The following is a 17921-nucleotide window of genomic DNA, read 5'->3' on the forward strand; positions in this document are numbered from 1 at the left end:
TAATTTAAATTATTGTTCTGCTTATTGTTATTATTATTGATAATGATAATAATAATTATTAAATGCATTTACCATTTAACTCAAAACTGAGCAAACGTTTATTAATAATAAAGTGTTGCTGATGCTGATGGTACTTAATGTTTTAAATCAAAGATTTCACAGCATGTAGGATGGAATATTCACAAATAAAATCTCCAACAGTGTTTATAAATTATACACACTATATTGCCAAAAGTATTAGGTCACCTAGTCATTAGAATGGTATATGAGTTTATAAGCATTGGATTCCACATTGAATCCCAAAGTGCTCCTATAATTCCCTTCACTCTTCTGGGAAGATGTTTTACTAGATTTTGGAGTGTGTTAATGGATATTTGTGTTCATCAGCCACAAGGGTATTACGAAAGGCAGGTACTGATGTAGGTGAGGAGGCCTGGGGTGCAGTCAGCGTTCCAATTCATCCCAAAGGTGTTCAGTAGGGAGGAAATCAGGCCAAATCAGGCCACTCAAGATCTTCCTGCATGTAAACCAGATCTTCAAGGAGCTTTGTGCACAGCTTTGTGCACAGGGGCATTGCCATGCTGGAACAGGTTTGGGTTTCCAAGTTCAAGTGAAAGCTAAATTGTATTACAGCGCATCTAAAGACGTTCTGTACAACTGAGTGCCTCCAGTTTTGTGGTAACAGTTTGGAAAAGAACCACATATAGCAGAAAAGGTTGTGTCACAATACTTTTGGCAATATAGTGTAACAGTGCAGATATCTATGCCTAATATATCTAATACTTAGATGCATTTTTGTACATGTCAAAACATGTTTACAAATTTAGGAAACCAAGAGATTTAAAGCATTTATTATAAAAAAATTTTTTTAAACAATCAATAGCCACTACTCAATGGATCAATGTGCATGCAAGCCACTCTAATAGTCAGACCTGCTGTGGTGCCGTTGTTGGCGATGAAGCTGGCCATGTCCATGGGCTTGCTATCGATGGTTAGGTTCCTCATGCAGCCCACAAAGTCTCTGTTTCTCACCGGGAAATCCTCTGGCAGGTTGGGGACACCACCCAGCAGCAGAGGACCGGTCAGGTCCAGCGATCTTTGAAAAAATGACATCCGGTATTACTAATCATCCAGGATGCTAACATACACTATATACCAGACTATTGCTTTAGTCACTAATTTATCTAACAGCTGTGCAAACATAAATTGCATGTCACTTAGACATTATAAATTAAATGATTGACTATACAGTAAATATAGTGTAAAACCATAATCTGCATATTTCTGTTTAAGTTATAACAATCTTACTAATAAAAGGCACACCAGTGGCCAGGTCTTAATCTACTCATATCTGTCAAACATCTTGGAAAACTGCAATTCGATGCAGACAATTTAATTTAACGATCGTGGATTGTATAATATATTTTAATAGAAGCCTAATTCTCCAAAATTAGGTGATTGTGTGAAACATTGCTGGTCACCCGGTGTGGAGCAGATCAGAGAGCGCTCACTACACAGGTACACATTTAATCGGCATGCATGAAGAGCAAAAATGGAGGCATTACAAGTCTCTTACAAGATAAGATTACTAGGCATCACATCAAACGGTTGTGCGGGTTTCGCCGCTCCCTACTGTGACCTGGTCCGTAACTGAAGTTGTTGTGTGAGAGTGTGTTTTGTACTAAATAATGGCAGTACAGAATTAGCTTTGTTTTATGTCACAACATGCCCTCTTTATCTAATTCTTACATCCTTTTTTTTTGCTGTACTACATTAAAACATTCAGCAGGCTACTGTATAATCTATTAGATATGACATGCTATACTGTGAGGAAAATAAGTATTTGAACACCCTGCTATTTTGCAAGTTCTCCCACTTAGAAATCATGGAGGGGTCTGAAATTGTCATCGTAGGTGCATGTCCACTGTGAGAGACATAATCTTAAAAAAAAAATCCAGAAATCACAATGTATGATTTTTTAACTATTTATTTGTATGATACAGCTGCAAATAAGTATTTGAAGACCTGAGAAAGTCAATGTTAATATTTGGTACAGTAGCCTTTGTTTGCAATTACAGAGGTCAAACGTTTCCTGTAGTTTTGTACCAGGTTTGCACACACTGCAGTAGGGATTTTGGCCCACTCCTCCACACAGATCTTCTCTAGATCAGTCAGGTTTCTGGCCAGTCGCTGAGAAACACAGAGATTCTCTATTGGGTTTAGGTCTGGAGACTGGCTAGGCCACGCCAGAACCTTGATATGCTTCTTACAGAGCCACTCCTTGGTTATCCTGGCTGTGTGCTTCGGGTCATTGTCATGTTGGAAGACCCAGCCTCGACCCATCTTCAATGCTCTAACTGAGGGAAGGAGGTTGTTCCCCAAAATCTCGCAATACATGGCCCCGGTCATCCTCTCCTTAATACAGTGCAGTCGCCCTGTCCCATGTGCAGAAAAACACCCCCAAAGCATGATGCTACCACCCCCATGCTTCACAGTAGGGATGGTGTTCTTGGGATGGTACTCATCATTCTTCTTCCTCCAAACACGTTTAGTGGAATTATGACCCAAAAGTTCTATTTTGGTCTCATTTGACCACATGACTTTCTCCCATGACTCCTCTGGATCATCCAAATGGTCATTGGCAAACTTAAGACGTGCCTGGACATGTGCTGGTTTAAGCAGGGGAACCTTCCGTGCCATGCATGATTTCAAACCATGACGTCTTAGTGTATTACCAACAGTAACCTTGGAAACGGTGGTCCCAGCTCTTTTCAGGTCATTGACCAGCTCCTCCCGTGTAGTTCTGGGCTGATTTCTCACCTTCCTTAGGATCATTGAGACCCCACGCGGTGAGATCTTGCATGGAGCCCCAGTCCGACGGAGATTGACAGTCATGTTTAGCTTCTTCCATTTTCTAATGATTGCTCCAACAGTGGACCTTTTTTCACCAAGCTGCTTGGCAATTTCCCCGTAGCCCTTTCCAGCCTTGTGGAGGTGTACAATTTTGTCTCTAGTGTCTTTGGACAGATCTTTGGTCTTGGCCATGTTAGTAGTTGGATTCTTACTGATTGTATGGGGTGGACAGGTGTCTTTATGCAGCTAACGACCTCAAACGGGTGCATCTAATTTAGGATAATAAATGTAGTGGAGGTGGACATTTTAAAGGCAGACTAACAGGTCTTTGAGGGTCAGAATTCTAGCTGATAGACAGGTGTTCAAATACTTATTTGCAGCTGTATCATACAAATAAATAGTTTAAAAATCATATATTGTGATTTCTGGATTTTTTTTTTTTTTAGATTATGTCTTTCACAGTGGACATGCACCTACGATGACCATTTCAGACCCCTCCATGATTTCTAAGTGGGAGAACTTGCAAAATAGCAGGGTGTTCAAATACTTATTTTCCTCACTGTATGTACAGCACACAGAGCTGTTTAAAAACTCTTCTGCATATTACATTTAACCCGATCCACTCAGTGACCTGCTTGGAGCAGGCTGGCACAAAATGGAGCAGGTTGCTTGCCATCAGGCTGGGGACACTTGTTCCTGCTATAATTTCATTTGCATTTGTTTGAAGTGCTTTTAACGCAGAGCTGCGTGTGCAGCCACGCCCACTGCCTTGATCTCTATGTGCACAGCTGTTTAGCCAGATATTATAACAATTGCAGATCAATGACAATTTAAAGGAAAACATGCCACTCCAAAATCACCCACAACTGTTCTATTTGGCTAAAAAAGCTTTGGAATAGTCGTTATTAAATTTTTTTTTTTTACTTTTCAATAAGCCCCTTTTGCAATGTCAATACAGTGGGGTCATCCTTGAAAAGACCCACTCCTATTAGGACAAAAATATTCAGTGATCAGGCAGAATCAGTTTGTAATGATTTGCTGTAAGGAGGTGGGTGTGCCACTAGAAAGACTATAAAAGGGGCTGACTGGGCATGAAGTGCAATCTCTAGGGATTACAACTGAGAATATAACAGATCTGTTAAGCGAGAGAAATACATAGACGGATAAACACAATAATAGGTACTAACTTCTTTTGGCCTGACTGTGTGCCCTGTGCCGCGCACGTGTAGTTCCCGATTTGAGTTCCGAAGCGCACTGCCATGGCAATATCACAGTCATCCACAGCCACCACTGCCACCTTCTCCCCGGAAGGACCATTCGGGACCCCCAGGCGCCCAATGTTTGGCTGCAGCACACACAAAAACACATGCAGAGAGAGGTCAGTCACAAGGTCTGTCCAAATACATGACACAAAAAATCTGAAGCTTACTGTAAAAAAAAGGATTAAAGCAAATCACCTCGCATTATATAAATATATGGCAACACAACTAAAGCAAGTAATGAGTGAATTGGTTTGATCAGAGATTTAAAATTAATATTTATGAATAATAAATAATATATTATTAAATAAAAGTATATCTTACTATCTTACTAAATTGTACACAATGAATTACTGGTTGCAATACAGAAGCTGTTATGCACAGCCACATATACACATACCATATATAAAGGCTTTATATAGGCAGCTGATGTATGGGCAGGTTGTATAAGTGTTTAACACATTCGTTCATATTAATTTACCATACAAGTAGCAAGTAAGAAGTGAGAGAGAGAGAGAGAGAGAGAGAGAGAGAGAGAGAGAGAGAGAGAGAGAGAGAGAGAGAGAGAGAGAGAGAGATGCAAATACAGTGAAACAGAAATGAGAGACTAAACTCTCGAGAAACTAAACGTTTTTCAAGATGGATCCAGGCATGGCACAGTTTCCACAGCAGAGACCTTATCACTATCATCACTGCCCCACCTATATATCATTACCCTTTTACACCACCAAAACACACTCTGTTTTCCAATAGATTTTTCCTAAACAACTAGACATTAGCCTTCAGATGCTCAACCCTCTTTCATCCTGTTTGTTTTGCCTTCTGTGCCGTCTTGGACATTTAAAACATCCCCTTCTACATGTACATCTCTAAGTCTGAGCATTTGATGCTGTTTTCTAAGGAAGTGCAGTAGTGTCAGAGAGAATGTAGAAGCAGGAGTCATCAAGGTGTGAGCAGGAAAGCAGACTCCCATCAGGGAGAGAACAAAGTTTTAGAAGAGCCGAGTGTGTCACAGTGTGTGTCAAAAGTCCTTAATATAGCAGATTAATGGCTCCAGAGATAAAAGCAGCATGCTCATATTTTGGTACATTGTTCCAGTGCTTTAGCAGCAGGATACAAGGGCGTGAGTTATTATCCAGATGGCTATCTCCAGTCCTGCTGGGTGTTTTTTTTTTACATAGGAGACTGAACAAAACAAAACTGGCTAATGGTCAGACATGAGGTGTCATCCACATAACATGGAACACGTATATTTGCATGGTTCCTTTTAAAATGGTTCCTTATATATATATATATATATATATATAAAGAAATTTTTTTAAACATTTTTACTATTTACTATTATATATATGTATATAGTTATAGTCTTAGTTGTACAGTTATTTTTATATAGTAATATTTGAAATTGATAATTATCATGTTTTATTTCTTTTTGATTGTAGAATTAGAATTTTTTTCTGCTGTTTTTAATTAAAAAAAAAAATTTTAATTTTTTACATTTTTTGTATCAATTATTTTCTTTTATTATACAATTGTTAAAGAGACTCCAGCACAGACTAAATTACAGATAACTGACTTCTATTCTATTCATTTGGAAATATTTTCCACTTACATGCAATAAAACCGTTGAAAAAAAAAAAAATAAAGAAATAAAGAAAATAATAATAATAATAATAATAATAATAATAATAATAATAATTAATTAATTTGTGGTGTTTATTTTATTTTATATTTATGAATATTAGATATTGTAAAAGTGTGTCAACTGACCACACTAATACAGAACCAATATATATATATATATATATATATATATATATATATATATATATATATATATATATATATATATATATATATATATATATATATATATATATATATATGGTATTGATATATAAGTGGTCAATTGACACACTTTTACAATATCTACAATGTCAACTGACCACACTAATACAGAACCTATATATATATATATATATATATATATATATATATATATATATATATATATATATATATATATATATATATATATGGTATTGAAGTTGGGTAACATTCTTGCTCCGCCTTTTTACCTACTGTAGTATAAGAATCCCTCTGATGGATGTATGTATTGACTCTGGTGTTTTGCTAATATATATATATATATATATATATATATATATATATATATATATATATATATATATATATATATATATATATATATATATATATATATACACAGTACAGACCAAACGTTTGGACACACCTTCTCATTCAAAGAGTTTTCCTTATTTTCATGACTATGAAAATTGTAGAGTCACACTGAAGGCATCAAGGGCTATTTGACCAAGAAGGAGAGTGATGGGGTGCTGTGCCAGATGACCTGGCCTCCACAGTCACGGACCTGTACCCAATCGAGATGGTTTAGGGGTGAGCTGGACCGCAGAGTGAAGGCAAAAGGGCCAACAAGTGCCAAGCATCTCTCGGGGAACTCCTTCAAGACTGTTGGAAGACCATTTCAGGTGACTACCTCTTGAAGCTCATCAAAAGAATGCCAAGAGTGTGCAAAGCAGTAATCAAAGCAAATGGTGGCTACTTTGAAGAACCTAGAATATGACATTTTTCACTTTTTTGTTATGTATTTAATTCCATATATAATTCATAGTTATGAATTAATTCATAGTTTTGATGCCTTCAGTGTGAATCTACAATTTTCATAATCATGAAAATAAAGAAAACTCTTTGAATGAGTCCAAGTGTGTCCAAACTTTTGGTATATATATATATATATATATACGGCTGTGGTTAACCCTCTAACTACAACAACCTCACCACAAACCCACTCGACAACGAAAGCAAAAAATAAGCCCAAGTAGCCTTTAAGCAGCATTTCGACAAACTCCACCTCCTTCGTACGTTGGTTCCTCTAGAAATCTAAGAGCACTTTTGAGCCTGTGCCAGCTCAATCCTAAGCATGTACCATGTACAGTATAATACTACACATACAACAGCAAGCAGGGTCAAGCGATTAAGCCTTGCTGACACACTCTAAGCTTTGAATTAATAGTTAAGCTTCATTCCAGAGCGAGTCATTTATCTAAGCTCTTAATCAAGCTCTCAGGGGAGTAGGATAACAACAAGCGCGCTAACGCTAAAGGAGAAAAAGCTACTGCCTTGCACACATCAAGTAAAAAGTTCACAACAGTGAGGCATGATAAAGTAATCCAAAAATGCTGAGATCAGTACTGAAGAATGTGCGTCATTACAAGAGTTATCACATCGCCACGTGTTATGATAAGAACACAACAGTGTCGCTTTTTCCGAGTCTCTACTTCGCATTTCTTTTTTTCCAAACTAAGCATCTCTGATTCCTGACTAGAGGATTTGAGGTCTGGTTGAAATTCGACATTGGATTACATTTACTGGCAGGCTTTTCAAAAACAAGCACGAGAACACAAAACCTCCAGTGTCTAGAGCAATTAAAAAAATAAAACAACATTACCCAAAGTCACCTAAGGCAGATTTGTACTTATCTTAATATAATAGCTTTTATTTTAGGATCATTTTCTTGACAAACAATAAATTCTGTTTAGAATGTTCTTCAAATATATATATTAAAAAAAAATATTGAATAAAATGTCAATGGATTAGTACCACAAAGACTCAAGTTCGACCAGATAGAGCCTGAAGTCACATTTCCACTAATCCAAATCTGGAGTAGGCTTTCACTGAGACCTGAAGTTTCATTTCGGGTGCTGAGCTGAGTTCTTTATAGAGTGCGGAAGTGCAGTAGATCTAAGCTAACCCTGCAGAAAGCTGAGCCAGGATCCCCTATGGTGGTTTTGGCAGCACCTAACACTGATTGACATGTGGGATACCAAACATGCATTACAAGCAAAGAAAGAGAGAGAAAGAGAGAGAGAAAGAGAGAGAGAGAGAGAGAGAGAGAGAGAGAGAGAGAGAGAGAGAGAGAGAGAGAGAGAGAGAGAGAGAGAGAGAGAGAGAGATGTGTTGGTACATGCACTGAGTCTGCATTTATCTCGAAATAGTACTCATGCTGCAATGAAACCAACATAATGGAATAATATTACTTCAGTCTGCATAATCAGAAGGTAATTCAATATCTAGTCTATGTCAAGAATTCGATATAAACAAATGATGTAGGAATGCCACAGTTGATGCATAAACCTCTTTTTCATTGATTATAATGGACTCTTTGTGCTGATCCACACGGCTGAGGACATGTGTGAAAGGTTACGGCTACTTTTTCCATCTGTGTGCTAATGGAAACAAGGAAACAGTTCAGTTTCACAGCTGAAGAGTAGCAGAAAGTATGAACGTCACTTATTGACAGAATGCTGAATGCTGGATATATAATAATGAAGGGCCATGAATTCTGCTGTTGGGTTGCTTATCTAAAATAGGATCTCTGAATGCGGTTATTTGTCTAAAAATGCTTGATGTGTTTTAGCAGCCACTGACATAAATCATTAAGAGAAAAAAAACAAACATTCTGACAACCCTAGACAAATGCACACACACACACACACACACACACACACACACACACACACACACACACACACACACACACACACACACACACACACACCCAAGTGCACATCTATCTGTGGCATCAGTCCACATGCCTTCTGGCCCCTGAAACCAACAGGTGTCAGCTTGTGTACATTCGCCGCCCTGCATTTCCAAACTTACTTTTTTTTTCCCCCCTTCTCTATCCATCCTACCATCACATTGCCATTACAGATCAATTTAAACAGTTTTTTTTTTTAATATTTGTAACAAACCAGTCTGAGCTGTAGTAACCGATAATAAACCTACACAGTTTACAGAGTGGTACAATGGTGGTATTTTCCTGCTCATGTGTTAAACAGGGGTAGATGTCCAATAGAGTAACAACTAGATCTTGTGAGGGGCATTTTAACAATGGATGAAGGTCCTGCAGAGACAGTGCACTACTGCAGCTGACATCACACACACTTTAAGAGAGACAATGAGTAAATATTTGACTATTTGTCCAGCTGTCTGCACACAAATGTGCTTAAAATGGCCAACATGTGTCACTGAATGTAAACCTGACACTACTGTAAACCATAGAAACACAACAATACTATCCTTTAACAGAAGCATGTACTTTTTAAAAATATTTCTGTAACTACATAAGATATGTAAGTACAATCAGGTCAGTTAGTCTTTATAATCAGCCTAATTAATCTGAGGCATGGTGATTGGATCGATAATGGTCTGAGTAAAAAAAATTTACACAGTAGTACATACGCAATTAACAACTACATCTACAATTTAGCCACTTTGTAATCCCACCACTGACTGTATTAGATGCTGAGGTGTGGTCTATCAAAAAATAATGCATTTGGCTAAAAATCACAAAAGATCCCGTCACCCGAGTTGAACACGACGGAAAACCCTTCGTGAAATTTCTGTACACGTCGCAACCTCTCTCCGTCATTAAGCTAGGACTTTATCTCATTTCAGCAACTCTTTCAACATGCTCCCTCCAAGTAGGTCAACATATTAATCACTATGTCTCTCGAGCAATTCCATGAGCACAAAGATAGCTAAACAATACTATTTAAGAGTTGTAAACACTGCTTATCAGGCTAGGTATATTTAACCAAATTGTAAAGACAATATCAGCTATTAAGAATGCGTTTCCCTTAGTGCTCCTTTTTAAAGTTGTGAAGCAAAATCCAGGAGTAGTAGACCTAGTCTTTTTTCCCCACATATGAATGTTGACATCTGAATGTTGATCTCCACAGCTAACAACGAAAAAAGAAAAAAGTTGTGCTAGGACAAAGCTTAATTCAGCACAAGGAACCACTTTATAACTTTAACAGTAAAGAATCACAATCAAAGCTCACTATAATTGTCTAAAAATTGGTGCATTTTTCCACATGAAATGCTGTGCAGTATGTGATTCTGCTGAGTCAGTAAGTTTCAGTACGAAGAATGGATTCCAAAATGTTCCCGGAAAACCCAACAAGCTTGCTCGGGACTAGGACCTGAATTTACTTGGAACTAGGTGAAATGTTCAGGCAGATGTGATGGGATGTGATTGGGGAAAGGTTCACATTTTCCAAGCAATCTTTACATGTTGTTACATGAGGGCATTGTCTTGCCCAAAGGCTGAGCTCAAGTTTCTGAAAACTCTTTGATTTGACATCTTTATTTGTGCCGAAACCTCAGATTTAAGAAAAACTGCCTTGTCAAAACCGACAAGTAGAAATCTTCTGTTACATCAATTCAGCCTGTCATACAAGTGGCTGCGAACAGTCAATGTTGCTTTTTGGGATTTATCTCTAATCCTGTATAACACATTGAAAGGAATATTGGTTTACACTATAAAAAAAAAGTAACAACAATATGAAGCTGAGATAAAAAATAATAATATATCAGCTCCTCTCACGTAAAGTAGTGTAGAGAGGCTCATAAAGAGCGCAGTGTTGTCTTTTTATTGTCTGCTGGTCAGTACAGGAAAGACAACATGGAGCTGTAGAAGAAAGATAAATACAGGATTTTATTTGGGTTAGACTGAGGAAACTCAGCAGCCTGCGCTTTCTTTTCTTTCCTCTCTCTCCTTCGTGTCTTCCATTTCCTCCTTCACGGAACAATCAGTACGTCTGGCGCTGGCATCACAGCAATGCATATAAGACTGTGTTTTCACAACGCTGTCCTCCCCCAAGCCTTTATACGCAAAGTTCAAACACCATTACCTCACCCACCCTGTAGCAGTGTAAACCTAGAGCTGTGAATAATTAAAAGGAACCTGCCTGACCCTATACACACACACACACACACACACACACACACACACACACACACACACACACACACACACACACACACACACCTACATACACATTGCCAAACATTCCCTCAAGACATACACCTAGCACCATGTTGTTCTCTTCCCCACAGGACAGGAGCCACAATTTCAGACCTATATGTTACACAGGCCTTGTCTCTATAACAAGGTCATCTATCAATGCTTGGCCATGTTCCACGGAGATGCAGACGGACAGCGGCTTTTGTCTCCTTCTGTTCCTTTAACACAAGAACAAACTGGAAGGAGGGAAAAAAAACACTACACAAACTTCTCCAGTTTCAGCTGGTGTCCACTTCACCTCACTGACTGGTTTACCTCACCTCTAAACACATACTTCACCTGACAAACCTCTAACATTAATGCCGGTTAAAACCTGCCAACAACAAAAAAAATACCTGAAGATAAAATTTTTTCACAAAATATATGTCTCATATTCCAGGAAGCGATCTCAAATATCTCAGAACATTCCAATCACTCATCACATACTATATGAAAGAGTCCTTAAAAAACGAACTCTAAAGTAGAGACAGCGCTGATAACTTATTACACACACACACACACACACACACACACACACACACACACACACACACACACACACACACACACACACACACAGTTGCATGGAGAGTAAAATTTTAAGAAAGTATTAACTCTCATGCAGGCAGAAGCAGAGGATCAGGTGATTATTATATTCATTAACATGAGACTGTTGAACATTGGGATTTTGGGATACTAAGTAAATTATAAAATACTTGAAAACGCAAAAAGATTTCTGCAAGAGTATAATTATAAAGCAATCCTGTGAACGTTTCCGGTTCGGGTGACCATTTTTTTCACATTAGCATGGTGTTTAGTCATGCTGTACAGAATCTGAGGAATCTAACGCACAAAGTGAGACAGTGAAACCCTTTTAGCTCTGAATGTGAAGATAAAAAGAAAGAGAAAAATGAAGCCAATATGCAGGTACTTCCTGACAGAAAAAAGCGGGGGGACAAAAGATGCACCTGTATGCACTATATTTCCTTCTTGTTTGTTTTGAAATGGTAAGTAGTAGAAAAAAACAGGGCCTTAGAGATCTAAAAGGTGAACTTCAACCCATTTGATCGGGATTCAAACAGGTCCTACGACAATTTGATGGTCTATGATGGTGGTAATAAGTTGAAATATGAAAAACCATTACACAAATAGTAATTAGAAGTAAAATTGTATCTGAAAATGTTGTCTAATTATTTCTGAAGATTTTCTGTAGTTTTCTAAAGTAGTCTGGTGATGATAGTTGAGATAATACACAGAAAATCTCAGATCACACTTTTAACCAATGCAATTCACATGCAGACTACTGCTAATGGCATTGGAGACACTGAAAAACTCTTAATGATTGTCAGTCAGCTTTGTATGTGGGAGCCTGTGCCCGTACAATATTACACTGAATACACAAAAAAGTATACAAAACCTTTCAAACGTGACTGGAGCCTGTACATTTAGTGACAAGTATGCACAAGAGTGACAGGTGACAGTGCTCTGGGAACACATTAGTTTGGCATGAACAGTCTGAAATGAGTGACAAGGCAAAGGTGAGCAGTTTAAATGTTGGCAAGAACGCTTAAACTGGCATGATCTTCAGATTAATCGGATAAACACCTCTAAACATGTTCAAATGTCATTCTCTGATAATCCTTCTTAGATCTCCATATGCATGGATAAAACAAGGAGAGCATGCTTTATGCGGAAACCGTTTCCAGGACATTATTTTTTTTATCCATTGATGTGTCGGACAATTAGCGATCTTATCCTTTCCAGGCTTTATATGAAGCTTAATTCAGGATGACAGAATTACTTCCTGTGTGCCAACACAAACATTCAGAAGCAACACTTTCTTTTTTTTCTGTGGTTGGTTGCATTGTGATGGAGAAGCCAACCTTCACAGTTTTGCTGTAGGCTGTTTACATCTTGGTCTGGATGCTCCAAAAAGAAACCAGGGAATTTATAAAAGCAGAATGATTCATGTCTGTTCTCCAGTCATATTTAATTAAGCAGACAGTGAAGCACTGGAGCAAAGCAATAGCATTTAATGCTAGTTGAAAAGACATCGAGTTTGAGGTAAAGTTTGTGTAGCAATGACCTCTGAGTGTCAATGTGCTACATGACATGACTGTTATAACTATGGGTAACAGATGACACATACATTCTTTGTCTCCCCTTCACACGCACTTTAGTTCTTCAAAACACTCCATGCACTTCATATGAACCTGCCACTGAGGCTTATCGCTCACATACAACAACGTAACAATACCATGTGCACAGTTAATCTTTCATCACATATTCATGCACTAAAAATAACACTCTTGCTAAAAAATCTCTCTCCCCCTCTGAATGAAATGTATTTCTGATTCTGGCCAGGAGCCTCTTCAGTGTGTGAGCCTGTTGGTGGTACGGCTGTGCTTCCTGATATGACATCATGCTTCCTTCCTATCTGGGGTGTGACATTTTCTAAGTCCGTCTGTATGTCTCATCCACTCTCTCTTATCCATCTCTCTTCTTCTAAAACCTAAAGGCAAAGCACTTTCCATGGTGGGGGCTAATAATTTGATCACCAGATTAATTTGTTGGTCACATGACCACTTCTGATGGGGATAGGGAGAATGCAGCCTGGCATCAAATAACATTTTTATTTAATATTAAAGTAAAAAAGCAAACAAAATAGCTTCTTGCTTATAGCAAAACTTAATAGTAGAAGGCCTTGGCTGTTCTGCAAAACATGGTATGTGTTATCGCTCCTAAATCCTCTGCATCTATTTAAAGTGGACGCTAATAGAGCGAACTGAACTGTAACTGCTACAATAAACACCCTTGAAACATTAAATCAAAATAATTAACTTTATATTATATTATTACAGCAATTAAATGCAACTCCTACACAATCATGCAGTAATAAAGTCTGCAAATTCATGCAGTTATCTATTTATCCGATCATTAGCTAGAAGTACAATGCGAAAAAATAATCAACCATAGTGAGCAGAAAAGCATCTCATCATGCAAAACATCGATTTTGAAGTGGATAAGCTACAACAGCAGAAGAGTTTCCCTCCTGTCAGTCAAGACAATTTTCCAAATAACCTTCGACCCACAAATATGAAAATATATTTTAAAATCTTCAAATCTTTACCAAAACCTAATATAATAGGAGAGAAACGTCAATCACACTTCCATGCCACACAAATTCTCAACCTTGATCCTTGGATAAAACAATCAAAAGGCCAATAAAGACATGCTACAACAGAACACTTTACAGCTGGATACAAATAAGTCCGGGCAAGTCTCCAACTCTATACATGATGGCCCTTTTGGCATTTCTGCTTCACACAGAGATTCTCCTTGCTGATACACAAGGAAACTATACATATTATTAACAGACAGCTTGAAAAGGACACAAACGCTTCATTCCAGCAGGAGGACTGAGTAAGGCTGACCCAGGTTCAGCACTATATGTGGCAGAGGGAAAGAGCCAGAGATTAGCAGTACCGCCACCGCAGAGCTGAGCTAGACTAGGCCACTGTACCTCCTTATGGGTGAGCTCCAGCCAGGCTGTATAGAGCGGGACACGCAGCACCCCACTGGCGTCCAGCAGGTGCAGGCTGTCCTGGGTAGACCATGAGAGAGAAAGGCTCAATTAGAGTCCATGCTACAGGCCTCTCTCCCCTGTCATTGCTCTGTGTGTGTTTGCATAAAACTAGTGCCCACTTTGAAGTGATGCAAAGAGTCTGCGACATCAGTGTCGACAGCATTGGTTTTTAAGGCTGCCTTCATTAAATGCATGCCTATGAAGAGACTGAGAGATGCCTGACCCTTAACCTTGATTGCACTTGGTGGATTGACTAAGGGCAACCATGGATTTGCCAGTGTATAAATAATATGTGTCAGTCCATTAAGCCATGTGATTTTTTATAATTTTTATGATAAAAGATAAAAGCAGGACCACACCATACTAAAAGCAAGTATATTACACACTAATACAAAAATTATGCATTAATACTTATTTAAACAAATATTATAAAAAAAATCTGTAAATAATAATAAGAATTATATATATATATATATATATATATATATATATATATATATATATATATATATATATATATATATATATATATATATATATGTGTGTGTGTGTGGGTGTGTGTGTGTGTGTGTCTAATGGGTCATTATCCCGGATTAAATATAGTGCAAATGCTAAAATCTACAACCAAACAAACAAACAGCTCACATAAAAAGCACTTCTAGTGTCTGTACACTAGTCATTAAAAGCAGTGCAATCAGAAAATATAATTAATCTAAAAATGTTTATTACTTAAATGTTCAAATGTTAAATACTTTGGATTGAACAGTAAGCTCATCCTGCCTGCTTTCAATGATTTACATTTCCAGTTTCATATTTGTTTGTTACAGCTTTACTTTCTTGATATTGGGTGTGTTGATGTAATTTCTCCTGAGAAATAGAACACACCCACACACCTCTCAGTAACGTCTGGGAGAAACTCCCCAGAGACTGTAACCATTGTTTATCTCACTACAAAAACTAACATTAGGGGACTGGATATATTCAATATAAATATTACCATCTACACATATAAACTGAGACTTATATGAAGAGACAAAGACATTTTTACAATTAGCATTTATATATATATATATATATATATATATATATATATATATATATATATATATATATATATATATATATATGCTAATTGCAATTAAAAAAAATTTTTTTTTATTTTATTAATGTCTGAAAGAATAAATATTATGTTATACTTGCTATAAAAATAAGTGATATCAAGTTGTCATTGATTTGTTACAAATAATCTATAGGTACATGTCTCAATACACCTATGACACTCTATAAACTGCAATATCTTATCGACCCCCACATCCCAATACCTTAAAAGTGTCATCTTGCTGAGAATCAGCTCTGACTCACACATGCCAAAGTAAAAAAACAGAGCAACAGAGCTGTCTGGGAATCTGGATGATCCTTGTGCTGAATGGTCACTATTGTTGTATTGCAATATGAAACTCAAGGTCATTAAACTTATCCGAAATAAGCACTCGTGCTTATTACCATAGTGGAAATGACCAAGAAAGTGATATTTCATATCAATAAGTGGTAAATATCTGCACATGTAATGAAAGTCTATCTAACACACACAATAAATAAAAATGTATTTATGTATAACCATATGTGGTTCTTTTCCAAACTTTTACCACAAAGTTGAAGACATTCTCTGTATATACTTTGATTATCTTTGGATGTCTATCTTTGGAAGTCTATGGTGTAAATGGAGTCAAAATGTGGAAAGGGATTTTAAAAAGCACACATGAATCTTTAGGTGTCCACAAACTTCTGTTCAAATTGTGTAAATAAATTTATTTGTCTCCTAAAACACTATTTTATTTATTTATTTATTTTAATTATATTATTGCTATTTTTGAGTCATTGCTTGTTTTCATTATTGAGGACTACAGAGAAATCTTCCCTATAGAGAAAAACATTAAGAAAACTCCTCATTCAAATGAATCAAGAAAGTCCTGAAACAGCATTTCCTGCTCATTTCCACCACTATGCATTAGTTCAGTGAATGAGACCCTGAATGGGAGTGTGTCTGTTACTGCATGAACTCTAACCCCACTGTCTCAGTACAGAAGCAAGGTAACTTCCCTTAGGGGCAATGCTATATGTTTACCCTTTAAACCCATAAATCAGAGGTAATGCAATAAAGAAAGGCTGCTCTCCTCTGATATGTTTCTAGTGAAACTTTGCTATGCTGTTAAAGGACCAGTGAAAACTTCACAACGATCCAGACAAACCTATCTGACCTTAAAGGACAGAGTGGTGAGTTTACAGAGCTTTAACTGGTTGTCTGATATGAAGGTTCAGGCAGCCCTCTCTGCTGGTGTCTCATCTGGCCTGTGTGTGACAGTTTTATTCAGCCCTTTAGTCTGGACATACTGGAAAAACCTCCTTAAGACAGACTAAACGTGTGTGTGTGTGTGTGTGTGTGTGTGTGTGTGTGTGTGTGTGTGTGTGTGTGTGTGTGTGTGTGTGTGTGTGTGTGTGTTTAAAGTGTGTGTCTGAACAAATCAGTTGTATAAATCACCTTACATAAACTATGGCAGCTGCAAGCTGTGACACTTATTGGGACCCATACATGCCTGTGTGTGTGTATGAATACCTTGGTGATGATTTGGTGAGAGGTCAGTAAAGAATGCACATTGATGACAGAAAGGCTATGGTAAAACCAGTAATCACTCTTTACAACTCGACTTAAAAGAAAATAATCTCAGAATGCAGATCATAGAATTACTTTCAGAAATCTGGACACAACAATGGGTTCCAGTTCTGTCAGCCAAGAACAGCAATCTGGGGCTACACTGGGTCACACAGACTTAAAGACTGATTGGTTGGAAATTGGTTATTGAGACAATGTCCATTGTAAAAAGCGCTATACAAAAAAAAAAAAAAAAAAAAAAAAAATATATATATATATATATATATATATATATATATATATATATATATATATATATATATATATATATATATATATATAAGAATTGAACTGAACTAGTAAAACATTAGGTAATGTTGTTCAGATTCCTCATTTTGTGCATTCTAGGATGTTTTTCTATCATAATGGCTGTAAAGATGGTTATTTATGTTGCAGTAGCCTTCCTGTCAGCAGGAACTAGTCTCATCTGACCTCTCAACAACAGCATTTACATATTGAGCAGTAACACTGTAAAAATTGACATTGTGACACAATGAACATGTCACCCTGACGTGTCCTATATACATGGTTGGGCTTGGGATCTTTATAAGTAGCGTAGTTATTTGTAAATAGACTGTTTTGTACATTTTATTAACTCTATATTGCTATTCAGATATGTCT

General features: G+C 37.2%; 1 protein-coding gene across 9 annotated transcripts in view; it reads right to left on the bottom strand.

The window, feature by feature from the left end:
* The window catches only part of celsr1a (cadherin EGF LAG seven-pass G-type receptor 1a), a 77517-nt gene that overhangs the window by 23038 nt on the left and 36558 nt on the right, over positions 1-17921 (bottom strand). For 5 of the 9 annotated variants that reach the window (XM_083528241.1, XM_083528239.1, XM_083528238.1 and 2 more), the window contains exons 6-8: positions 14528-14608; positions 4041-4198; positions 933-1096 (exon numbers count right to left, since the gene is read on the bottom strand). In XM_083528241.1, the coding sequence (XP_083384367.1) occupies positions 933-1096; positions 4041-4198; positions 14528-14608 (403 nt within the window). The remainder of the gene's footprint in view (positions 1-932; positions 1097-4040; positions 4199-14527; positions 14609-17921) is intronic. The other 4 variants (XM_083528245.1, XM_083528246.1, XM_083528243.1 and 1 more) reach the window with 1 other exon arrangement.

This window comes from Silurus aristotelis, assembly GCF_946808225.1.
Source record: "Silurus aristotelis genome assembly, chromosome: 24".
NCBI lineage: Eukaryota > Metazoa > Chordata > Actinopteri > Siluriformes > Siluridae > Silurus > Silurus aristotelis.